Source organism: Hyla sarda, chromosome 2 (assembly GCF_029499605.1).
Source record: "Hyla sarda isolate aHylSar1 chromosome 2, aHylSar1.hap1, whole genome shotgun sequence".
Classification (NCBI taxonomy): Eukaryota; Metazoa; Chordata; class Amphibia; order Anura; family Hylidae; genus Hyla; species Hyla sarda.
Window position 1 is genome coordinate 231,890,033 of NC_079190.1, and position 26,392 is coordinate 231,916,424.

Sequence of the window (26,392 nt, forward strand, 5' to 3'; positions counted from 1 at the left end):
TTGGAAATCTGTTATAATCTTTTTATAAATGCGGTTACCATATCTGTGTTGTTTTCTGAATGTGGAGGATATATAAGAAATAGAACAAGATTAAATGGATAAGTCTTTATTTGATTTGACAGTATACAATGGTTAAGACCAGGCGGTAGGAATGGTGTGTGCAGATGCAGCCCCAGTCACATGCAGCTCTTTATATAAATAGCAGGACATATACTCTTTGTCTCAAAGTCTGATTCTTTAAACGAAGAACTAAATGATGATATCTAAGCCATTAGATGGAATAGGATGGGTGCAATCAACTAATGCTTCCCCCTCGTAGTGTTTTACAGGTCACAGGCCCCTGCTTAGTCATGAATTTCTTATCTTTCCACTGAGCAGACAAATCCTCTGAGATTTTAAAGTCCACCTGCAGACAGAAAAAGAAAGAGTTGTGGCATTAAAGAGACCTGTCATCACTTTCGCTGTGCCCGAACTCTGAGTAACAAGGGCAGTAGATTCTCTCTGCCCCACCAGCCTTGATAGCTGGATCTCTCCCTGTTTGGGTATAGGAAGAGAACTATCAAGGCTGGTGGGGCAGGCAGATGCCAATGGATACTGCTGAGATGACTTGGGCATGAAAGTTATTACAGGTTACCTATAACCAAGGATTGGATTAATTTAATGCACAAATATGGACTGAATGGGTAAGTACCTGCAATTTTTCAAAGACTTTCTTCTTAGGTTTAAGTTCTGCCTCAGGCTCTCCATTCTCAAATCCCTCAATGTAAACCCGCTCTCCAGGAGCACATTCTGCAGGAGGGTCCAGTGGTTCTACCTGCTTATTTTCGCCTTCTCTGAAAGAGAGAAACAGAGGAAGCTTAAATATATATTATATATATATATATATATATTATATATATATATATATATATATATATATATATATATATAAAAAACAAAAAAAAAACACAATTAAGGGCAAATACAGGTATATATATTAAAAGAACACTTGACATTAAAGTTCTGCTCTGTGTACTAAATAAGGTTCTTAAATAAAGGACTGTTTTGCTTTCAGATTGCTTTCAAGTTCCCTACAATGCATTCAGAAGGTTTTTAGACCATTTAATGGTTTTTACATTTTATTATGTTGTGGTCTTGTGCTAAAAAAATAAAATAACTTAGTAAAAAGGAAAAACAAGAATTGTGCATGGACATAAGTATTCAGACCCTTGACTTGAGTCACCTATAGTAAATTCAGTTGATTGGACATGATTTGGTAAGACACACCCTGTACATATAAGGTCTCACAGCTAATAATTGATAGCAAATATATCAGAGCAAAAACCAAGCCATGAGGTCGAATGAACTACCTGTAAAGCTCAGACACAGTATTGTGTGGAGGAAAATATCTGGAGAAGATAAAAAAATACTTTATACTGCACTGAAAGTTTCCTGGAGATGGCTGCCCCACCACATTAAGTGGGAGAAGGTCCTTGTTAAGAGAGGTGACTAAGAACCCAATGGTCACTCTGGCTAAGCTCAAAAGATCCTGAGTGAATGTAGCTTTTTTTGTTCTAAACTTGTCGCATGTGTTTGATGCAGGCACATTTTGCGCCAACACATTGCAACGTTTGATTTAGGGCAAAACCGAAAGTGCTTTAGTTTAGAGGGCTTTCGGTTTTGCCATTTGGAGTGGGCAGGGATTTACTATTTGCATCTTTTTTTACTATTTTTGGTGCAAGGAGGTCTGCCATGAGGCAAATCCATGTCAAGGCAGACCACACTTAAGAAAGTGATGGCACACAGACAAAAAATTTTCACTGGGGAGGGGTGTTACATGATTTGTTTCCACCCTTTTTGGAGTAGTGGTTTGGTGCCATTGGGCCCTAGTTATCAAATGCTGTCAGACATTTTGATAACTACGGTGTAATGGTACCAAACCAACTCCCCAAATAAAGGCGGAAAAAAACACTGATCAGTGTCACTTTTTGTAAGTCCTCCTTCCGGTGGGCAGATTGGAGAAACCTCCAGAAGGTCAACCATCACTGCAGCATTCCACAATCTGGGTTTTATGACAAAGTGGCCAGATAGAAGCCTCTTCTCAGTAAAAGACACATGAAAGGCGGCCTGAACTTATCCTAAAAAAAAATCTAAAGGATTCTCAGACTGTAAGACACAGTAAAGAATGGTGGTGGCAGCATCATGCTGTTAGTGTGTTTTAAGCAACTAAGACAGGAACACTGGTCAGGGTTGAAGGAAAGCTGAAAAACTGAATGGAGCAAAGTGTAATGATATTCTTAATGCACACTTTATCTAGAGTGCTCTGGACCTTAGACTGGCCCATAGCAACCAAGGCCGCAACATACAAAAATGAAAGGTTTTGAAAACTTTTCGAATATCTGTATGACTGACCCATAGCACCTTAGCCTTTGCCAGCAGGAAGACAACCAATGCTGCATTGTACATTTTATACATACTAGATGATGTGAACTAGTCATGTGTAGATGTAACATATCCAAACCACACAACTGTATTGGCACTATTGATTTTCTAAACCGGAGTACTCTCACACAATATTTCTTTGCCTGGTATTACTGGGTTTTACATTGTGGTCATAAAGACACAATAACTACTTCCTCAAGGGAAAAAGGGACAGCCAGCCATAGGTGGACTTAATTCTGCAATTCTGGTAAGTGACTTAATGGTTTTGTAAAATATATTTCTCATGGTTTAGGTGCTGCATTTCATTTAAGGTGCAGTGATCTTTTTAGTAGAAATAAATCAGGCAAGCAGTTGATAGACTTACATAGATGCACATAGCAGCATGCCTTGTGACTCCACACCACGCATCTTCTGAGGCTTAAGGTTGCACAAGACAACAATGGAGCGCTCCAACAGCTCTTCTGAGGGCACATATTTCACCAATCCACTCACCACAGAACGTGGACTCTCTTCACCCACATCCACTGTCTCCACATACAATGTTTCTGCATCTGGATGCTGCGGTGGAAAGAACAGTTTTAATAACTACATTACATTCTGATATGTTAGAGACTACAATACCAGACATAGCTTTACACCAGCTGGGTGAGGATGTTAAATATTGACCACTATCTTTGTGTATTTGATTGCATTTTATATACTTATACATTTTTTGGATTGTGATGTGACCAAAACACAGCAATTTTGGCATTTTTTTTTTTTTTTTTACATTTATGCCGTTCACCATACAAAATCATTTACATTATATTTTGATAGGCCAGACATTTACGCGCGCGGCAATACCAAAATATGTTTTTTTTAATGCTTTTTGGGGGTAAAATGGGAGAAAGGAGCAATTTACATTTTTATTAAGGGAGAGGCTTTTTCAATTTTTGTAATTTTTTTTATTTTTACTTTTATGTATAGGCATAGCACTGATCAGTATTATCAGAGATCTTCTCTGGTCTGCTCGATGTCAGACCAGAGAAGACGAAGCCGGACAGCGGCCATCTTGGCTGATCCGATTCCCACGGCCGTGCCGCGAGCGATCAGAACAGATTTTTAAAGTGCCGCATTGCCCGTGATCTGTATTGATCACGGCATATGAGGTGTAGTGCTATATTTTGTGTTTTGCCATGGAATGTGTTACATGACTCAGCACTTTCCAGTAATGGACTAAGACAGCTCCATTGGCTGACACGTGCACACCCGCCCCCCCCGCCATTGGTTCCTTGGGGGGGTGCACGCATGTCATGTGACCACAAATATGCTGTCTCAAAAACTGTTCCTTTAGGTGTGAGTTCGGCTACCACAGCAAGAGGATGTCTCCTGCTGTGATAGCTGAAGCGCTGCGGCTGTAATGTAATTGATACTCGACTATGGGGACCATGCGCCCGCGGGGGGATCTCAGCAATGCGACTGACATTACATTCATTCCCCGCTATGGGTAAAATGCGCCTGCGGGGGGATCTCAGCGCTGCGGCTGACATTACATTCATTCCCTATCATGGGGACCGTGCGCCCGGGGGGGATCTCAACACTGCAGCTGGCATCTCATACAGTCCCTGCTATGGGGATCGCACTGCGGCTGACATGTGAGACTCTCTCCGCTATGGGGACCATGGGTGTCATAAGCTACCTACCCCCAGGAACCAATGGTAGGGGGCAGGTGTGCGCGTGTCAGCCAATGGAGCTGTTTTAGTCCAGCACTGGAAAGTGCTGAGTCACCTAACACATTCCATGGCAAAACACAAAAATATGGCAATACACCACCTTCCGTGCAAGATGCGAGCAGCGCTCTGGTGGTCGCGTCTTTTATAGGACATAAATGTACATCCTCGTGCGCTAAGGCCCAGTGCATAAGGACGTACATTTATGTCCTAAGTCCTTCAGGGGTTAAGCAACAATGATGGAGCAATGACTACTGGGTGTCACCTTTTTCATCTTGTCAATAAGATATTCACATATGTACTTTGACACGTAAAACTGAAAAGACAGAGTTAGGCTGGGTTCACACTACAGAACCTACAGCCTGAATTGGTCGGCGCTAGGACAGTACAGACATTGCCATCCCGATAGACGGTAATGTCTGCTGCGCAGATTCCACCAGAACATCAAGCAGGTTCATTGTTGTGGCAGAATTATTTGATGGGAATTTTCTGACGGAAATTTCACCTATAAAATTTCGCAGTTCGATGGGTTAATGGAAAACCCATTCACCTCCATTTCTACCTTCAGTAAGTCGAATTGCCGACAGAATTTCAGACACGGAATTCTGGTCATAAATTCGGTAGTGTGAACCAGGCCTTAGAGTATACATGTAACCCCAGTGACCAGATGAATATCACTCCCTAGTTATAAGCAGCACCCATCAGTCACTGACAGCAAATATAGATCTTTGCTACCTGCACCACCTACAACTCCTCACAGGTGGCAGACAACACTGCATCTCCGGCCGGGATTCAGCCAGGATACAGTCCTGGAACCAGTAAGTGAACCAATGCTAATGGTAAATTCCAACCCTCCACTTCAGTCATCCCACAGCTGCTCCCACCCCTTACAGGTGATGCAGGAGCCAAACGGGGGTTGATATTGTGATGAGAAAAGGAAGCTGAGCGACCATGCCTAGATAAGCAGGTGCGGAGTGAGATGGCACACTTTAGGATGGTAGGCAGGGAAGGGTCTCATTTTCAGCCATTTTTTTCTATTCCAAAAATGTTGTTAAGAGCATTTTCCGCCACTAATATATTGGCACATGCCAAGTAACCTCCAGTTATCAATTCAATATATTTTAAGGAGGTATGACAAAGGCAGGAGTAAAACTACTAAAAAAGGATGCCCAAAATGTTTGTCGTGTGTGATTAGGGGTTTGTGTCGGATTAGGAGTTTGACTGCTGGGACCCCAAAATCTCGAGAATAGGAACCTGGGTCTCCCATCTGTAAAGAGCATCATGTAACACGTGCACACTGCTGCTCCGCAGGAATAGCTCTTTATATATCCTTTACCATGTTTCTCAAAATAACAAATATTTACCTCTACACTGATCACTTACTCTGCTCACAGACAGAATTTTCCCAACTCGCAGATCCAGAAGAGAGGGAATAATTTCCTCTGGGCCAGTGCTTTTATTTTGAGCTTTAGGTGCTGTCTCTGTGGATGAGAAAAAAAAAAAAAAGAGTCAAATAGTTGTCTTCAGAAGCCACTTTCTGCGGTACACCTTTTGCTGACATATTTGGTCTTGGGAGATGTATATGTGTAGATTCCCCTATGACCCACTGGAGCATGGACTGTGTAATGAAGGTGTATGAAGGTGTCCTGTAATGTTTGCCACACTGCAAGGCGAAAACATTATCAGTGGGGGTAGATTTATCAAAACGTGTGCAGAGAAACAGTTGACCAGTTGCAACCAATCAGATGGCTTCTTTCATTTTTAACCCCTTAAGAGCCCATTTTGCCCGTGAGGAAATTTCCTGCCTCGCCTTTTAAGAGCTATAGAACTTTTCATTTGACTATAAAATGTACAGCACAACCAAAACATAATATTTGGCAGGAAATTGAAGTAAAAAGGGGTTAAGATTACATGTTTTCTTTATTTTGTGGGTCAAAACGATTAAACCGATACTCACGGTTACACACTTTTCTATTATTGTACTGCTTTTTTTTTTTTTTTTTTTAAACAAAATTAGTATGTTTGAAATTGCCCTATTCTGACCCCCTCTAACTATTATTTTTCTGAATATGGAGCTATACAAGGGCACATTTTTTGCACCATGTTTTTATTGGTACCACTTTTATGTGTGACTTTTTGATCACTTTTTAATTGCTTTTTTTTCTGTGATGTGCCTAATAGCAGCAATTTTGGACTGTGGAACTTTATTATGTTTATGCTGTTCACCATATGGGATAATTAACATTATATTTCAATATAATATTATGTTTTTTTTTATTTATAAAGTGGAAAATTACATTTTTAATTGGTAGAGAGGGGCTTATTCACATTTATTGAAACTTTTTCCTTTTCAAGTCCACAGGGGACTAGTTATAGCAATATTTTGATTGCTATTACTCTTCAGTGCTATGCATAGCACTGATTGGTAATATGGGCGATCTACTACTAAGGTCTGCCAGAGAGTCTCCAGACTCCATGTTGACTACATGTTTCTGTAAACCCCCCTCCACCCCCAAGCACTTTAGATGCTGTGATCAGTATTGACCACAGCATCTTAAGGGTTAATTGTGGGCATCAGCGTGATCACTGATCTCGGTCATAAGTGGCAGGTGCAGCCAAGACCCGCGATCTATGAAGCGAGCACAGCTCCTGCACTTGTTGCATATATTGTACACGCTGCAGGGCATAAACCTATGCCCTAGTGTGCTAAGTACCAAGCAGCCAGGGTGCATATTAACACCCTGCATCCTCTAGGAGTTAAAAAGGCATTTGAAAAATAAAAGAAGCAATATGCAAAGGTTTTCATAAATCTCCACCTATGTAGATAGTCACCCAAGATATATCAAATAGTTATCGTTACCTGTTCCGATATGTATGCCCACCTCATGAATATTTAGGGGACCCTTTTTCCCATGTGAGCACGAGGTGGGCAGGCATATTGAGCAGAGGTAAGGGAGGCAGGGATGCTGGGCATGCCATGTCCTGCTTCCATTGCTCAAAGCTGGCAGTTTCCAGATTAGCTTAGGAGGCTAATACCGGGTCTATCTCCTGAATAATTAGGCTCTGTTTTAGATGTAATGTCTCTTTTGTATCTGCTGCTACAATAAACTTTGGAATATTTGAGTGCGCATTGTTTATGGTGCTTTTCTGTTTTCTTTTTAGGCATTTTATTTTTTAATCTAATAGCAACGATATATCAATCCGGGGTAGTTACACATGATTTTAATCCGGTTCACCAGCACTATAACCCTGTGTATTGGGTTTAGTGCAGGTGAAAAAGCTGTCAGTTTCCCTTTAAAAACACAACTGCAGTTTTGGAGCCAAAGCCAGAAAAGTATCCAAAAGGAATGAAAAATATAAAAAGGAAAGATTTAGACTTCTCCTTCCTACTGGATCCACTTCTGACTTTGGCTCAAAAACTGCACTGGAAGTTTTCCTAGAACGAAAACTCCATAAGAATAAAACCTGGAGTAGGAACCTAGCCTAAACAGATAAGAGAGGTACACATGTGATGTTGAGGTAAAAGCAAGCAGTACTCACTCTGTTTCGTGGGATCTGGATAAGCATCATTACTTAATTTCTTTAACTCTGGGCTATTGAATTTCTCTCTGATCGGGTCCAGCAATTTATTGAGAGCCTTCTCAACTGAGGCTTTCAGATCTCCAGGATGAACATTCTGCAAAAGTTGTATACAGAAATAACTATTTTTATTTTTTGCATAAAACACTTTCATCTTTACACTGATGGTGGTTATTATCTGCATGGGGTACAGACATCTCATAATACTAACACTTAGAACATGTCGTCATCTTACCTGTTCAGCAAAGTCTTTCTCTAGTGCACCAAAGTCTGTGTAGGTTTTATTCCCACCATACTTTTCATCACGAAGAACAACAAACTCTGTAATACATAAACTATTCAGATGAATGTGCTCCATGACCGCTCAATGAGAAATCTTGTTGTAAACCACTGACTAACTCACCTGACTTGAGTGGGAACAGAACATGCCTGACAAAACTTAAAACACCATTATTCTCTATATTTCCTGGTTCACAAAAAGCTTTCTTAAGCTTCTTCTTTAGGTCTGAAGGAGAATCTAAGAGATCGATTTTTGATTCCTAAAACCATAAAAGAAAAAAATATATACTGAATGTATCAAACCAACCTTATTAACAGTAAGGCAGCTTTATTGAAACTAAGACAAAACATAGCAACCAGTCAGAGCTCAGATTTTTTTGATTTTTATTAATAACTCTGGTAAAAGGCTGTTAGGAGCAAATCACAGTTTTTGTCTCATATTTGAATGATTGTCCCAGTGTTTGTAAAAGTTATACCACTCTTATGTTAATACACAAAAAATTATTTCTCGGTCGCACTTCATTGGGGGACACCTTACTGATGGGTATATGCTCTTGCCACTAGGAGGCGCTGACACTATGAAAAAAGTCGACTCCTCCCTGGCAGGATATACCCGTCTACTGGAAGTGAGGCAATCAGTTTTAGCTAGTGTCAGTAGGAGGCAAGACACAGGTCTTGGAGCTCCCCAGACCTGGTCTTTTTTAAAAAATTATTTTCAATTTTATTTAATTTTTTTATTTTCTAGCTGTTTAGTTAGGTTTTATCTCCCTTTTGTTTTCCCTTTTTCCGGTGGGGATTCAGGAGCATGGTGCTACCTGTACCCCCATAAGCGACAACTGGGCACGGAACATAAGAGTATGGGCTGTCAACCCCTTATCGCCAATGGCCAGCGCTTGGAGGTTGTACCCTGGGTCCGGGTCCCCCACTTGCCCCTGCTCGCCCCGCTATCGTGGCCTGGTATGTTGCAGCGTGGCCATAAGCTGGTTGAAAACTTCAGGGTGAGTATAAGAAGATGGAGCCATGGGTGTGTATGTAATACAACCCCCCCTTTCCCCTCTCTCTTACTCATCCAGGGGTCCCCTATCTCTCATGTACCCAGCTCCTCAGCCACCATTACATGCGGCTGTGCTGGGCCGGACCACTCATGGCCTCTGGTGCCATTCTGGAGGGAACAGTCTTGTGAACCTTCCCTCCCCCTCTTCAAGCCGTGCATTTCTAAACCACATGTATTTTGGCCATGCACAGTACCCTGGACACGTTATCTTCACTACCGGCTGGAGACTCCATGCTGCTGCCCCAGTTTCAGTCTCTGGGGCAGCGGGTCTCTGGTTCCGCGTGGCTGTCTGCTTCCCCAGTGGGGGCGCTATCTGCCTGCTTACTACCTTGTGCAGCCAGGCGCAGTGTCCTGGCTGCATTCTTTATTAGTCTGACCGGACACCTACAGCTGTAGGCCGCGTTCTCAGTGTGGGCACACTAGCCCGCTTACTCAAATCTGCTGCGGCCAGGCACAATGTCCTGGCCGCGATCTTATAGACTGACCGGAGACTTACAGCTGCAGGCAGCGGGTCCTCGGTCCAAGGCTTACTCCTACACACCATGGACGGTGGCTCAGGTTATACACTGCCAAGTTGTAGTTACAGGTGAGTCTCCCAGTGTTGCTCCATGGGCCCTATACAATACACCACATACTGGTTCGCAGGGTTCCCTCCTTTACCAGGTTCCTCCCTACATGCCTGCCGCTCTCACGGCTGAAGGCTAGTAACCCACTTTCTGTGTGTTATTCTGTCTACAGCACCCGATGTGGCCATGGTCCCTATGCCAGATAGCCAGACTGTGTCTGCATGGTTTTCTACCCTGCCAGGTCACCTTTCCCATTCTTACCGCTCCTGCGGTTACAGTCCAGTGACTCATTTTCCAGGTGAAGTTCCAAAGAGTGTCTCTGTTTCATTGGATCTTTTATACTTGCCGGTTAGACTGTGTCTGCATGTTTCCATGGACTTTCACAGAAAGAGCAGCACTCTCTGTTCCCCTTTCTAAGGGTGCAACGTTGGTTGGCTAGGGGCATGACTTTTCAATGTCTGCGGTTTCTTTAGTGTCTGCAGTCTTGGTACCCCTCTATCATGCAGTAACCACGTCTGTGTCCCTACATATGCTAGGCCACTCTGCACGCGTAGAGTCCACCTTCCCTTTTTCTGTAGAGTGTGCCTCGGGCCTTCCTGTGATCTTGTTTCCACTGGTTTAGGCGGGCAAACTCCTCTGCTCTGGCATGGGGCATGATGGGGCGGCACAGTCGGTTCAGCCCCCTCCATGCCTCCAGGTATCTGTCCTGGATTCCTGTGCAGGGTGGTTCAGACGCCGGCTCTGTTGCCTTAGGAAATTACCAGAATGGCTCAGTTGACGCACTTCTGGTCAAGGGTTACACCACGTTGAGGTGTTCCTCTCAACGCTTTGGGTGTGTGTGCTTCTTACTTCCATTTGTAGTCAGGACTCAAATTATTCCTCCATTCCTTGATATGTTGTTGCAGGGATCCTGGGGACTACGTCCACAAAATACTTTGCCCCCTTACCTTCCGGCGGCATATCACTGCTCCTATAGTGCCTGGCGCACTTTGATCATCCCCACATGGGGTACGAGGATCAGGGAGCTTCGCAGGTTCTGGGTTTCATAGCGACCACCCCTTGTATTCCCCTCCTCTATATAGGTGGGGTACCTGGCTTGGCCCTTTTTTTTTTGCTGAGAGCAATCAGCTGAGCTGTGTAGTTTTGCAGCCTGGCTCTCTTCCTGTTTCTTGGTTATCTACTGCTGCTCATACAGACTTGGCACTCTCCTCTGTTGGAGGAATTTATGCACTCATGTATGGCTCGACGACAGCTGCTCTAGCACCATCTGTTGTTTGGGTTCTGCCATTGCTCTCCTCCTCCCTCGGTGCAATCTCCCTGGAGGGGTTTGTTCCTCCTTCCTTGTCTGTGTCCGTTGCGCTACACTGACACTACAGTCTTCTGGAGTAACCTTCCCTTTTGTTTCCCCCTCCGTTCCCGTCCTGACGGGATGTTGCTTCGGTCTGCTCAGACCGCTGGGGTTCATGTCTGGTTAGTCTCTGTGTCTTGGACACTATCCTAGTGGTCTAAAGAGGCCCCGCTTTCTCTCCCTCTCTCTCTCCTACTACTCTTACGGTATCACACGAGACGCCCCCTCTGGTCTCCCTATTTTTCCTCCATTTACAGATTCTTTTTTAGGTCGGCCCTTCTGGCTCTCTGGGCCTTAGGGATGGTTGTGGTCTCAGGCAGGTTAGCTCTCCTGCCCCGACTTCTCTGCGGTCCTGTTTGTGGGACGGTCTTTCTGTACCGCACTTCTTCTTGTCTAGACGTAGAAGTTTATCACCCGGAGCATTTTGCGGACATTGGGTTTACTTACTAGGTGTTAGTCTTTCAGGCAACTCGGGAACCTCCGTTTCCCATGTCGGACACGCCGGTGTTCTGGGATGCCCCTCTTCAGGGCATTCCATTCCCATTTTGGCCTTATTCCTTCCATCTCCTCCTTCATGGGGCAATGTACTCCCGGGGCGGTGGGCATTCTGGTCATCCAGATTACTCTACTCTAGCTTCTTTCGCCTCCCTGGTGCTCGCGGCCGGCCCCTGGGATGGAGGTTTTTGGTCTGCAGCTGTTCTGGTCAACGCTTTTCTGCACCAGGCCTCTCCACAGCCAGTCTCCATTCTGCTTTCTTTTTTCCAGTGTTTTTCTGGTCTCCACCTTCCGTACTCCCCTTCTGCTCAGGCGTACGCTGCTCTCCCTGGCGGTTTTCCCACCATGTGCTCTTGACTTGCTTGACTCTGGATGGGGTTCTCCTCTCGTTTGTGCCCCTTTCCATTTTTGTTTCCCAGCCGGGTTAGCCCTCTGTCTGGTTCTGTGTTCCTTGGAGTTAATTCTTACCTCCACCCAGAATGGTTCCGGCCCTTCCGGCTTCCTAGTCTACCTTTTCTTGTCTATCTTTATGGACCGTAGCTTTGGAGTCTCTACCTAGGACAGTCTCTTCCTTGGCGTCCTAGTCCTTCTCCATGAGTTTGTGGGCCTCTGTTGTCTCTACCAGGGATCTCATCTGCAGGCCTTACGGTTGAGTGGGTTCGGTCTCTGGACTGATTCCCCTTTTGCTGTTGGTTGTTTTTCCCTCCCTAGGGGACTGCTTTGGTACATCCCAACAGTATAGGTGTCCCCCCAATGAACAGGGACCAAGAAAAGAAGATTTTTTTTGTACTCACCGTAAAATCTCTTTCTCGTAGCCTTCATTGGGGGGGGGGGGGGGGGGTTGGGACACCGTACCCACCCATTTCTTCCTTCTTTGTCCGGATTTTCTTTTCTGTTTTTTTTTATTTTTAAATGTATTTATTATTTTTTCTGGGGTCCTTCGGACATATTTATTTGTTGGCTTCTCCTACTGCTTGGTGACAAAACCGATACCACACTTCCAGTAGGGGGGTATATCCTGCCAGGTAGGAGCTGACTTTTTTTTCCCTAGTGTCAGCGCCTCCTAGTGGCAAGACCATATACCAGTATAGGTGTCCTCCAACGAAGGCTATGACATTTTTTTTTTACAGTGAGTACAAAAAAAAATCTCCTTACTTTGTTGCTGTTGCTTCAACACTACATGAGAAATGGTAGTGAAACTATTAAAGCAATACATTCAACAATTTTCTTTCTTTCTTTTCTTCAAAGAACAATACATCACAATACTGTCTCCTGAAGGTCACTTAACGCAATCTCTTCTGGACCTTCAACCAGAACAGGATGTGTGAAGAACACAAGGAACAAGATAAGATAACACAAATCTGTTTATACCAACACTATTTTCTAAGCCTAAAGCTTCTTAATATATGATGGCTTGTATGCAAGAATAACTGTATAATAACACCCTTAGTATAATTTAAGATGGCTGCTGGAGACATCATGACTGAACTAATTACCGTATATACTCGAGTATAGGCCGAGTTTTTCAGCACGATTTTTCGTGCTGAAAACACCCCCCTCGGCTTATACTCGAGTGAACTCCCCCACCCGCAGTGGTCTTCAACCTGCGGACCTCCAGAGGTTTCAAAACTACAACTCCCAGCAAGCCCGGGCAGCCATCGGCTGTCCGGGCTTGCTGGGAGTTGTAGTTTTGAAACCTCCGGAGGTCCGCAGGTTGAAGACCACTGCGGCCTTCAACATCATCCAGCCCCCTCTCACCCCCTTTAGTTCTGAGTACTCACCTCCGCTCGGCGCTGGTCCGGTCCTGCAGGACTGTCCGGTGAGGAGGTGGTCCGGTGGGATAGTGGTTCCGGGCTGCTATCTTCACCGGGGAGGCCTCTTCTAAGCGCTTCGGGCCCGGCCTCAGAATAGTCACGTTGCCGTGACAACGACGCATAGGTGCTTCTGCGTCATTGTCAAGGCAACGCCTCTATTCCGGGCCGGAAGCGCGGAGAAGAGGCGCCCCCAGGGAAGATAGCAGCACGGACCACCTCCCCACCGGACCACCTCCTCACCGGACAGCCCTGCAGGACCGGACCAGCGCCGAGCGGAGGTGAGTACTCAGAACTAAAGGGGGGTGAGAGGGGGCTGGATGATGTTGAAGGCCGCAGTGGTCTTCAACCTGCGGACCTCCGGAGGTTTCAAAACTACAACTCCCAGCCAGCCCGGACAGCCGATGGCTGCCCGGGCTTGCTGGGAGTTGTAGTTTTCAAACCTCTGGAGGTCCGCAGGTTGAAGACCACTGAGGGCGAATGATGAGAAGAGGATGATGAAGGGGGGGTGTGGGGATGATGAAGGGGGGTGGGGATGATGAAGGGGGGGGTGTGGGATGATAAGGGGATGATGAAGGGGGGATGTGCGGGATGATAAGGGGATGATGAAGGGGGGATGTGTGGGATGATAAGGGGATGATGAAGGGGGGATGTGCGGGATGATAAGGGGATGATGAAGGGGGGATGTGCGGGATGATAAGGGGATGATGAAGGGGGGATGTGTGGGATGATGACAAGGGGATGATGAAGGGGGGATGTGTGGGATGATAAGGGGATGATGAAGGGGGGATGTGTGGGATGATAAGAGGATGATGAAGGGGGGATGTGTGGGATGATGACAAGGGGATGATGATGAGGATGTTAATGACGGGTCTGGATGATGACAGGGGGGGATGAGGTATTTCCCACCCTAGGCTTATACTCGAGTCAATAACTTTTCCTGGGATTTTGGGTTGAAATTAGGGGTCTCGGCTTATACTCGGGTCGGCTTATACTCGAGTATATACGGTATGCACTCAATTCTCCTACATAGACTGCAGAGTGGACATACATGGCACCTACTAGTTTAAGGGTTCACACAGAGTAATATCTGCTGCATATTTTCTGCAGGGGATTTTTCTACTCATTAAAATCAATGGGTAGCAAAATCAGCTGCAGAAAATATGCAGCAGATACTGTACATGTGAACGTACCTTAAAGAGGTTTTCCCATCTGGTTATTTTTAACTGAATATGCCATAAATGTCCTAGATAGAAATACCATTGAACCCGTTATAGGCATCTTCAAATGTCTCATGTTTAAATGATACAATAAATGAAAAAAGAAATACACAATGTAGCGCGCACCCAATAATAATTGTACCAAAAAATAGTTTATTGTAAATTACAAAAATTATACAGCAGACAAGACACTTAAAAATAGGGGTGTGAATCGCCAAGAATTTGGCGATTCGAATCGCGATACCATTGTGGCGATTCGATATATCCCGATACCGTCTAGGTGACGATACATCGCGATATATCCCGATTCTGTTTAAAAAACAATGTCTTTTACGCTTTTATTAAAACTTAAATTTTTTTTTAGTACACTTTATTAGTCTTTTAGGAATCATTAGATTCCTCAGACAGATGAATAGAGTTCTATTGAACTCCATTTATCTGCGATCCATTGATAAAGCCTGGTCCAGCCAGGCTCTATCAATGACAGAGCCACGGAGAGCATACACATGTCCCTTTAGACGCCGCTGTCAGCTTTGACAGCGGCGATCTAAAGGGTTAATAGCCAGCTGCGACGATCGCCGCATGCTGGCTATTAGCGGCGGCCCCCGGCTACTAAGAACAGCCGGGGCTGCAGAGTATGGAGTCCGGAGCCCGCTACATACATACTGCAGAGCACCGCATGCTGGATATTAGCGGCGGTGATGCATCAGCAGCCCCCGGATACTGAAATCAGCCGGGGGCCTCAGAGTATGGAGCGGGCACGAGTCGGAGCCCGCTCCGTACACCCAGAGTGCCGCCGCCGTGTCATATCCGGCTGACAAAATGTGGAACTTGTATCTCCTGATGCCCGGGACATGCTTTCTGTGCATCAGGAGATACAAATACCACATCACTAAAGCGATTTTTCACTTGCCGATACTGAATCGATTCAAAATATTTTTGAATCGATTCAGTATCGGCAAGTGAAAAATCGCGATAATCGCGGGAATCGATTTTTTCTTACATCCCTACTTAAAAACATCTAAAAGGCACAGAAGGCCACTAAACAAACAGAGGGGGGCCCAAGACCCCTCCCAGGGCACCTGCTTTATCTCAACATAATATTGCACCAGTCACAATAGCCTATTCTATAAACCAACAGGTAATACAATATAGTGAAATCCTCACTCAGAACAATAATAGATATACAACCTGCCTGTATTTGGATATTACAATATATCGCTAGGAAGGCAAGGCTATGGACAGCAGATTGAGAATGAACCAGGCAGGTGCACCCCTAGACCCGACGCATTACGTTGGCTGTCGGCAACTTCCTCAGGGGTGTTGTAAACAAATACAGGTTGTATATCTTATTGTTCTGAGGGAGGATTTCAATATATTGTATTACCCGTTGGTTTATAGAATAGGCTATTGTGACGTGACTGGTGCAATATTATGTTGAGATCAAGCAGGTGCCCTGGGAGGGGTCTAACGCCCCCCCCCCCCCCCCCCCCCCCCCCGTGAATATTTTTAAGTGTATTGTCTGCTGTATAATTTTTGTAATTTACAATAATCTATTTTTTGGTATACTTATTATTGGGTGTGCGCTGCATTGTGTATTTCTTTTTTCTTTTATTGTAGTGTTTGTGCTTTGATACACATAGTGGCACCCCTGTAGTACTACTATAGTTGGATTAGGATTGTAGCTGAGCCCACTTGCCTTAGTTTATATCAGGTTTAAATGAGTCTATGATTAGAATTTCACAGATTAATATTTATTTTAAAACATTTCTGAGCTAGTCACATAGATACTAACTATCAAAGCCATTCAGGAATAGTGGTGTGCATGCACCCATCTCTGAAATTCATCTTGAGGCATTTTCTAAAAATGTAGTTAAGAAACATACTACAAATATATTGCTTTATATTGACTAGCAGAACAGATTAGGTTTATTAGAAAGTTAAAGTGTAAATGTCGATTAAAGAAAACAAAACATTTTTGACATGTCCTAGATAGTGTTGGGCGCAAATATTTGCATGTCGAATTTTTATCGCGAATATCGCAAATATTGCGAAAATATTCTATATATATTCGAAATTACGAATATTCACTTTTTTCCGCATATTCGCATATTCCTTCTTTTCACTTGTGGGCCAACTAAAAATGATGCAAATACACTTGTCAGAGGTTATCAACAACATCCCTGGCAACCAATAGTAAAGTTGCCCACCCCTTCACTGTTTTCTTCCTCGAATACGTGAATATGCGAATATTCACATATACGAATAAGCGAAATTCGCCAATATAGGACGAATATTCGTCTATATATTCGCAAAATATTGCGATTTCAAATATGGGCAATGCCGCTCATCACTAGTCCTAGAGACATGATTGGTCGAGGTCTGAGCGTCAGAATGAGCGATGAGAAAAGTGCAGCTAACAGAGACAATCCCATAGATTTACATTTTAAATTTCTCTTGCTTAGCAGTCTCTTCTCCCAGCTAGTTCTAGACATTGGTCACTATCTTTTGATAGATTAAAAATCTTTTGAAATGTTGTAGAAAATTTTTTAAGTGACAGTACCCATTTAGAGGGACTATATCAGCTATATTTGCAGGTAAGAGCTGCAGACATTATTGGGTAGCCATTAGGGGAGGGTGGTTGTAAAACTTATAAAATCATCTTTTTATTTCTCAGCCAAGTGTCAAGGAATTGGCACTGAGCTGCTTAAGTGCCACACCCTGGAATAGCTTCTCATTTGCCCTAACAAATCATCCCCTCCTTGATTGAAGTACAAGCAGGTGCTGGGAGGTGAGGGCAAGCAAGTAGGCGTGCCAGGTTGTGGCAGCTCTCCCTTAGTAGTAAAAAGGGAGAATTCATAAGTTTGGCAACCTCAGCTCCAGGATGGTACAGTGTGCTTCTATAACATAGCAGCTATCCAACGGGGTCTGCATCTCTTAGCAACAAAGAGATTCCCTTCAAAGATTACTCACATCACATATACCACAGAATATACAGTCATGGCCGTAAATGTTGGCACCCCTGAAATTACCTTGCCGATAAGCCGATAATGCCCCGCCCCCCGTGCACCCCGCCCCCCCAACCCACCGCGTCGCCCCGGCCCCATTGCCTCCCCCATGCCCGGTTTTATAATTACCTGTTCCCTGGGTCCACGCTACTTCTGGCTCCTGCTGCGTCCTGCATTACGCTGTGCGCAATGACGAGTGACGTGACGCGACGTCACAGTCAGTGCGCACAGTGACAGCTCAGGAGGACGCCACCGGAGCCAGATGTAGAGTGGAACAGGTAATAATAAAACCGGGGATGGGGGAGGCAATGGGGCCGGGGCGGTGCAGTGGGGGGGTGCGACGCGGCACGGCGATGGGGGGGGGGGGGGGGGCGGTGATAGGACTCAGGACCCCCGGAAAGGCAGGGGGAGAGAAGCGGGCGGCGGCGGTCTATGGCACCGCAAAAGCCACTGCAGTTCATTGATTTAAAGTGCCCGCTTTAAATCAATGATCTGCAGCCGTGTCGCGGGGGGATAAATAGCCGATAACTTAAACCAATATTCCGGTATAAGTTATCAGCTATCGGCCCTAACCTCCACCGATTATCTGTATCAGCCTTAAAAAAACGATATCGGTCGATCCCTAGTATTTATCACAGAAAAGGATTGCAGTAACACATGTTTTGCTATACAAAAAAAAACAAAAAAAGGGAGGAAAAAAAGCAAATTGGACATAATGTCACACCAAACCCAAAAATGGTCTGGACAAAATTATTGGCACCCTTAACTTAATATTTGGTTGCACACCCTTTGGAAAAAAATAACTTCAATCCTATAACCATCAATAAGCGTCTTACACCTCTCAGCCGGAAAGTTGGACCACTCTTCCTTTGCAAACTGCTCCAGGTCTCTCTTATTGGAAGGGCGCCTTTTCCCAACAGCAATTTTAAGATCTCTCCACAGTTGTTCAATGAGATTTAGATCTGGACTCAGTGCTGGCCACTTCAGAACTCTCCAGCGCTTTGTTGCCATCCATTTCTGGGGCTTTTTGACATATGTTTGGGGTCATTGTCCTGCTGGAAGACCCAAAATCTCGGACGCAAACCATCTTTCTGACACTGGGCTGTACAGTGCGACCCAAAATCCGTTGGAAATCCTCAGATTTCATGATGCCTGTCACACATTCAAGGCACCAGAACAACCCCAAAACTTCATTGAACCTTCACCATATTTCACTGTAGGTACTGTGTTCTTTTCTTTGTAGGCCTCATTCCATTTTCGGTAAACAGTAGAATGATGTGCTTTGCGAAAAAGCTCTATCTTGGTCTCATCTGTACACAAGACATTTTCCCAGAAGGATTTTGGCTTACTCAAGTTCATTTTGGCAAAATGTAGTCTTGCTTTTTTATGTCTCTGTGTCAGCAGTGGGGTCCTCCTGGGTCTCCTGCCATAGCGTTTCATTTCATTTAAATGTCGACGGTTAGTTTGCGCTGACACTGATGCTCCCTGAGCCTGCAGGACAGCTTGAATATCTTTGGAACTTGTTTGGGGTTGCTTATCCACCATCCGGACTATCCTGCATTGACACCTTTCATCAATTTTTCTCTTCCGCCCACAGCCAGGGAGATTAGCTATAGTGCCATGGGTTGCAAACTTCTTGATAATGTTGCGCACTGTGGACAAAGGCAAATCTAGATCTCTGGAGATGGACTTGTAACCTTGACATTGTTGATATTTTTCCACAATTTTGGTTCTCAAGTACTCATACAGTTCTCTCCTCTTTCTGTTGTCCATGCTTCGTGTGGCGCACACACAGACACACAATGCAAAGACTAAGTGAACTTCTCTCCTTTTTATCTGCTTTCAGGTGTGATTTTTATATTGCCCACACCCGTTACTTGCCCCCGGTGAGTTTAACCACTTAAGGACTCGGGGCATACTTCGTACGTCCTGAGTCCCACTAACAGGGTTTAAACTGTTCTCACGAGCGGAGAACGGGTTAAACAGAGTGGGTACAGGGCAGCCAGGACCCACGGCTAAGGTAGGGTTCCGCTGATCGTTGTAGAACAACCAAGCGGTCTGTCTCAGGTCATGCATTAAAGAAACAGCTATATTTTATTTGTAACAGTTTTTCAGCTGATAAAGGGGTATTTTTTTTTATCTGTAATTGGCTAACAAAAAGAATCCATAAATAAAATATGCCTTTTCTTTTTCCTTTAACTGTGTGTCAACATGGCCTTATTCCCCACAGGGTTGGGACCCACATTTACCATACATTTAGGATATATTCTCACTGTATGCCATAAATGTCCTACTTAGTAAAACCACTTAACCAAGTGCAGACCACCAAAAAACTTAAAATAGCCGACGGATCTAAATGCAAGTCTGCAAAGATGTTTCTGAATAGTCTGCAAAGTCTGCATCTGTGCAGAAATAGTGCTACAAGATAGTGGAGCTGGCTGTCAGTGACCCACTGGTTCATACTGTATTGGTCAGATGCTCAGCAACTGGGATTCCCACTCCAAGATCAAAGAAGAATGACAATCTATATTTACAATAAAATCCTCCCAAGGTACCAATTGTTTCTGTGACCCACAATACCTCTTCAGATGAGCTCATCTTGACACCTGTAAGCCCAGGAACCATAGGATTCATCAAGTGCATCCGCTTTGTGTAACCCAGAGCTGGAAGGTACTAGATGGGGAAAAATACAGACATATATTATTTTATATACACCATTATTCCATGTAATCCTTTGCTTTTACCCATTACCTCTGAGTTTTCAGCTATCATCACAATGCCATGTGCATATCCGTCTACCGACCAAGGACATACATTTTCAACAGAAGTGTGAATACAGAATTTTTTATTATTATTATTATTATTATTAAAAGAAAATATAGCTATAATCTCAATACAGAACACCCTAAAGTTTTGTAAATCTGTACACACCATGATTACACTGCTGACAGTAATATTAGGAATAAGAAAATAAGGCACAAATAACATAAGAGATCTCATCTTTGTATATAAATGTACCATAAGATCCTGTAAACATATATGGTCTGTACAGGAGTCAAGAGCTTAAAGTCTCTATTCCAGATCTAAAAAATATATCTTTTATCTGCTTTACCAGTCACAGTTTACAGACCCCAAGTTATTATCAAGAAAATGGCAAAATAATCAATAAAAAGGAAATTCAGATATTAAAGTTTACCTGCAGTTTCTGACACATGACAGTGACTTGTCAGAAGTTTGGATCTGTGAGGGTCCGGGGGTACATACTCATACCAACTGCTGAAAAGGGCCTGAAGCTCTTCGCTCAGCACTATGGCCCTTAAGTTGTATTCGGCTCTCTGCAGAAGCGTGCAGAGTGGTATACTTTCCATAAGTGGGTACACCGTTAACCTCACCTCCAAGAATCAGCTGAACAAAGGTAGAACATAATGTATGCTGTAGTGTACGTTCTCTTGATCTTGCAATTCTTAATCTTTAGTTGTTTGTGTACTGTGCTTTCAAGTGTGCCTATTGTGTAATGTGCTTTCAAGTGTGCCTATTGGTTTTTTTACTACGGCCTCTTATACATTTAAGGGAGGCTGGAGGTGTGGTTTCACCCGCATGCGATGAATAGGACTTGGTACCTGTCCCTCTCTTCTCAGAAGGTATTCTTCTGAGATGTGCCAGGGGCAGAAGTAAGCCCCGGGGAGCAGAACAGGTAAGATCTTTTCTGCTTTCTAGACAACCCCTTCAATAAAAAATAAATAAAAATGGAGGAAATGTGTTATTCCCCAGTGTAGCAAAATTACACCATTGTTTTGCTCAAGCCCTGTCTTTTGGGTAAACTTCCACTTTATGTAACTAATTTTACCCACAATTCCCCCCCCCTGCCCCTTTCCTTCACTGATTAGTGGGCACCCTGAACGCCCAAACACTTCTGACATGCCTCAGATAAACGGTTAATGTCTGCATAGAAATTAAAGGACAACTGCAGCGGCAGAGGATAAGTGTTTGATCGAGGGGGGTCCGACCGCTGGGACCCCCTCCCCCCCCCCCCCCCCCCGCCGATCTCCCTAACGGGGCGCCGCCATAAGCGCTAAGGCGCGTAGCGTCGACCTAGAGGTCAACGGTGACGCCCCGTCTCCTCCCCGTCCCCATACAGTTCTATGGGGGATGCGGGGTGGCACGAACGCTGCCTCCCCGCCTCTCCCATAGAGATGTATGGAGGAGACGTGCCGGCCGCATCATCATGCTGTGGCTGGCACGCCCCCTGCACGGGAGAGCCGCGGCCCCGTACAGGAGATCGCCGGGGGCCCCAGCGTTCGGACCCCCCGCGATCAAACACTTATCCCCTATCTTGAGGATAGGGGATAAGTGTTTGTAACACTGCAGATGTCCTTTAAAGAAAAACTTACATTTTACTGTTTGAAGGTGCTAAAATAACAATAATCTGTAAGCCAAACAGCCTGGGCTCCATAAAGAAAAGATCAGAAACATAGTGCAGAGGAAAAGTTGACCAGTTGCCCATAGCAACCAATTAGGTCACCTCTTATTTTTCAGAGGCTTTTTTTTAAATTAAAGGACAACTGTAGCGTTCTAACACTTATCCCCTATCCACAAGATAGGGGGATAAGTGTTTGATTGGGGGGGGGGGGTCCGATCGCTGGGACCCCCGCGATCTCCTGAACGGGGCCCCCTTCCGGTACAGGTCTATGGGAGAGGCGGGGAGACACAAACGCTGCCTCACCGCCTCTCCCATAGAACTGCATGGAGGATGCGTGTCGGCTGCAACGTCATGCTTCATCTGGCACGCCTCCTGCACGGGAGAGCCGCGGCAGAGCCGTGGCCCCGTGCAGGAGATCGCGGGGGGTCCCAGCGCTCGGACACCCCCCCCCCCCCCCCCCCCGTGATCAAACACTTATCCCCTTAGGGGATAAGTTGTTTTTGGCCGCAGATGGCCTTTAACGAAGCGATATCTGATTGGTTGCTATGGGTAACTGATCTACTTTTCCTCTGCACAGGTCTTGATAAATCTCCCCCAGTGTGGAGTTGCAGATAATGCAAAGTGAATTACACAAGCAGAATGCACCTCTAGCCACTTCTATGTGACTAGGACTAGGTCTGTACGTATTTTGCTGTGTTTTTTATTGCTGCGTATTTTCCTACCCATTTAAATCAATGGCAAGCAAAATCACCTGCAGAAAATACACAGCAAAATACGTCACGTGATCATTCCCTTAAAAGGGGTACTCCACTGGCCAGCGTTCGGAATGAATTGTTCCAAACACTTTTTTTTATTTTTTATACTTGAAGTAGTTCCAAACGCTTTTTTCGCGCTGCTGGGGTCGACCACGCCCCTCGTGACATCACACCCCCTCCCATAGACATGCATTGAGGGCGCATGGTCATGATGTCACAAGGGGCGTGCTCGACAACCCCACAGCGCGAAAACAGCGTTTGGAGCATTTAGTTCCGAACGCTGGCCAGTGGAGTACCCATTTAAAGAACAGACACATTCCTGGTTTTGGCTACAAGGCTAGGCCCACTACATTTAGCTGTACAATATACATCTGATTATATATATATATATATATATATATATATATATATATATATATATATATATATATATATATATGTGTGTGTGTGTGTGTGTGTGTGTGTGTGTGTAGCTCCTTTTTTTCACACTTGCTGTTTGGAGATTCTAAGAATTTGGCCTTGAACAGTAAGCAGTAGAGACCGCACAAATAGTGGAGGGGCGAGCTGACTGGACCTCAGGGGGAAAACAGCACACAGACCTTGGACTACTTTTCAGAAGCACGGTGCACAAGCCGATTCACTGCCTGATGTACTAGGCGCATGTGCCTCTTCGTAAATCATGGAAGGGAAAGCAGCAGTGCTGTCAAATGAACCCCTTAAGGACACCGACCATTTTGGCCTTGAGGGCACAGTCAATTTAGTTTTTTGTGTTTTTTCTTTTTTTCTCCTCACCCTTCAAGAGCAATACCTCTTATTTTTCTACCACAGACCCATAGGTGGGATTGTTTTTAGCATAACCAATTGTACTTTGTAATGACACCTTTGATTTTAGCATAAAATGTACGGCAAAAACCCAAAAAATATTTGTGGCAGGAAATTGCAACTTTTGCAGTGGACTGTGGTTTTTACGCAGTGTACTTTACGGTAAAATTGACTTCTTATTCTGTCGGTCAATAAAATTAAACTGTAATGCTTTAAAACACAGTCAAACTTAACAAAACACGTATATATATAAAATGTTCCTTTTCTGATCCCCCCCTATAAGTTTTTTTTCCATATACACGGCTGTATAATGGCAATTTTTTGTGTCATGATCTGTAGTTTTTATCAGTACATGTGACTTTTTGATCACTTTTTATTTCTGGGATGTGATGTGACCAAAAATCAAAGATTTTGGAATATGGTATTTTTTTTTTTAACTGTTCTGCAGTTCACCGTACGGATCATTAACATTATATTTTAAAAAGTTTGGACATTACCGAACAGGAAAAAGGGGTGATAACATTTTTTGGGGACAGGGGCTTATTCACTTAGTTAACTTTAAAAACATTTAATTACTTTTATTTTTACATGTCTTAGGTCCCCCAGAAGGCAGACCATACGTGTGAATTGCAGTAAAGCGGCATGAAGAAGGTAAGGAGATCTGCAGCTATTTTGACTCATTGGACCCCTGCAATTACGCTGTGGGCGGTCCATTGAGTCTTACAAAGCAGATACTTTAGAGCCTGTGATTTGTACTTTACGTAAAACTGAGTTCTTATTCTGTGGGTCAATAAGATTGAACTGTACTGCTTTAAAAAAACAGTACCTGTACGCCCGTGGGAATTTCGCGGCGGGGACCAGAGCGGGATGCCTGCTGAAATAATTCACCAGGCATCCCCCCCCCCACAAGTCAGATTGGCGATTTGCGGCAATTCCGGGCTGATCGGGTCTCTGGTGACCCAATAGCCTGGAAAATAGGGGTGATCGGAGATGTCAGAGACAGCCCCGATCATCCAGAAGGATAGGAGCGAGGTGGCAAGGGTGCCACCTCCTCCTATCCCCTGACCGACGAATCACAGGGCAGGGGGTGAAAGTTCAGATCCCCCACTCTGCCTGTCCCTAGAAGTCCGGGCAGAGCGGGGGAAGATGGCGACGGGGACCGTTGATGCAGGGGGACTGGCGGCAAGTACCTCGGGTGAACGCTGGGACCGGCGAGAGATGAAGACAGCGGGGAGGACCGGCAGGCAAGTGGAGGCAGTGGCGGCAAAAGTGAAGATCACTGTAAAGTGATCTTCACTGCTGCTTCTAGGACTTTCAAAACTACAACTCCCAGCATGCCCAGACATCCTTTGGCATGCTGGGAGTTGTAGTTTTGCAACATCTGGAGGGCCACAGTTTGGAGACCACTGTGCAGTGGTCTCCAAACTGTGCCCTTCCAGATGTTGCAAAACTAGACAGTCGAGGCATACTGGGAGTTGTAGTTCTGTAACATCTGGCCCTTCAGATGTTGCAGAACTACAACTTTCAGCATGCCTGGACCATCAGCATGCTGGGAGTTGTAGTTTTGCAACATCTGGAAGGGCACAGATTGGAACTATACAGTGGTGTCCAAACTGTAGCCCTCCAGATGTTGCAATACTTCAACTCCAAGCATGTCGAGACTGTCCAGGCATGCTGAAAGTTGTAGTTCCGCAACATCTGGCCCTTCAGATATTGCCAAACTACAACTCCCAGCATGCCCTGGGCAGTCTAGGGATGCTTGGAGTTGAAGTTTTGCAACATCTGGAGGCCTACAGTTTGGAGACCACTGCACAGTGGTCTCCAAACTGTTCTTCAGTTGTTGCATAACTACAACTCCCAACATGCCCTTCGGCTGTCTGGTCATGCTGGGAGTTGTAGTTTTGCAACAACTGGAGGCACACTGATTGGGAAACATTGTATGTCTTCTAATTAGTGTTTACCAACCCATGTGCCTCCAGCTGTTGCAAAACTATAACTCCCAAAATGCACTGACAGACCATACATGCTAGGAGTTGTAGTTTTGAAATAGCTGGAGGCCACACACGGGTTGGAAAACACTAAGTTAAGTAACAAACTCTCAGTGTTTTGCAGCCAGTGTGCCTCCAGCTGTTGCATAACTACCACCCCCAGCATGCACGGACAGCCAAAGGGCATGCTGGATGTTGAAGAAGTATGCCTCCAGCTGTTGCATAACTACAAGTCCCAGTATGCCCTTCTGCTGTCACTGCATGCTGAGAGTTATAGTTTTTGCAACAGCCAAAGGCACACTGGTTGCGAAACTCAGAGTTCGTTACCAAACTCAGTGTTTTGCAACCAGTGTGCCTCCAGCTGTTGCAAACTACAACTCCATGCATGCACTGATAGACAATACATGCTGGGAGTTGTAGTTTTGAAACAGCTGGAGGCACACTTGTTGGGAAACACTGAGTTAAGTAACACACTGTGTTTTGCAACCAGTGTGCCTCACATGGGTGGGGGTTTAAAGTGAGTTTCTCGCTGCAAGTTTGAGATGCAGCAAATTTCCCGCTGCAGCTCAAACTACCAGCGGGAAACTCGATGTAAACCCCCCGCCCATGTGAATGTATCCTAAAAACACTACACCTATACAGAATAAAAGAACACTACATATACAAAAAAACAACTGCCAGTATTGTCAGACAGCCATTGACTGTCCAGGCATGCTGGGAGTTTTGCAACAGCTGGAGGCACCCTGTTTGGGAATCACTAGTGTAGAATACCCCTATGCAAATCCCTAATTTAGGCCTCAAATGCACATGGTGCTCTCTCACTTTGGAGCCATGTCGTATTTCAAGGCAACAGTTTAGGGCCACATATGGGGTATTTCTGTACTTGGGAGAAATTGCCTAACAAATTTTGGGTGGCT

At 44.8% G+C, this 26,392-nt stretch overlaps 2 protein-coding genes across 2 annotated transcripts in view; one reads left to right on the plus strand and one right to left on the minus strand.

The window, feature by feature from the left end:
• Positions 1-84: 84 nt before the first annotated feature.
• Positions 85-26,392, minus strand: part of YARS1 (tyrosyl-tRNA synthetase 1) — a 96,814-nt gene continuing 70,506 nt past the window's right edge. Inside the window, exons 7-14 of the mRNA XM_056556563.1 lie at positions 20,071-20,163; positions 8,113-8,248; positions 7,945-8,030; positions 7,671-7,806; positions 5,514-5,611; positions 2,786-2,979; positions 692-833; positions 85-406 (exon numbers count right to left, since the gene is read on the minus strand). Of these exons, the coding sequence (XP_056412538.1) occupies positions 296-406; positions 692-833; positions 2,786-2,979; positions 5,514-5,611; positions 7,671-7,806; positions 7,945-8,030; positions 8,113-8,248; positions 20,071-20,163 (996 nt within the window). The 3' untranslated portion in view covers positions 85-295. The remainder of the gene's footprint in view (positions 407-691; positions 834-2,785; positions 2,980-5,513; positions 5,612-7,670; positions 7,807-7,944; positions 8,031-8,112; positions 8,249-20,070; positions 20,164-26,392) is intronic.
• Positions 24,085-26,392, plus strand: part of LOC130355834 (S100P-binding protein-like) — a 103,779-nt gene continuing 101,471 nt past the window's right edge. The window contains exon 1 of the mRNA XM_056556562.1: positions 24,085-24,138. The gene's annotated coding sequence lies outside the window, so the exon portion shown is untranslated. The remainder of the gene's footprint in view (positions 24,139-26,392) is intronic.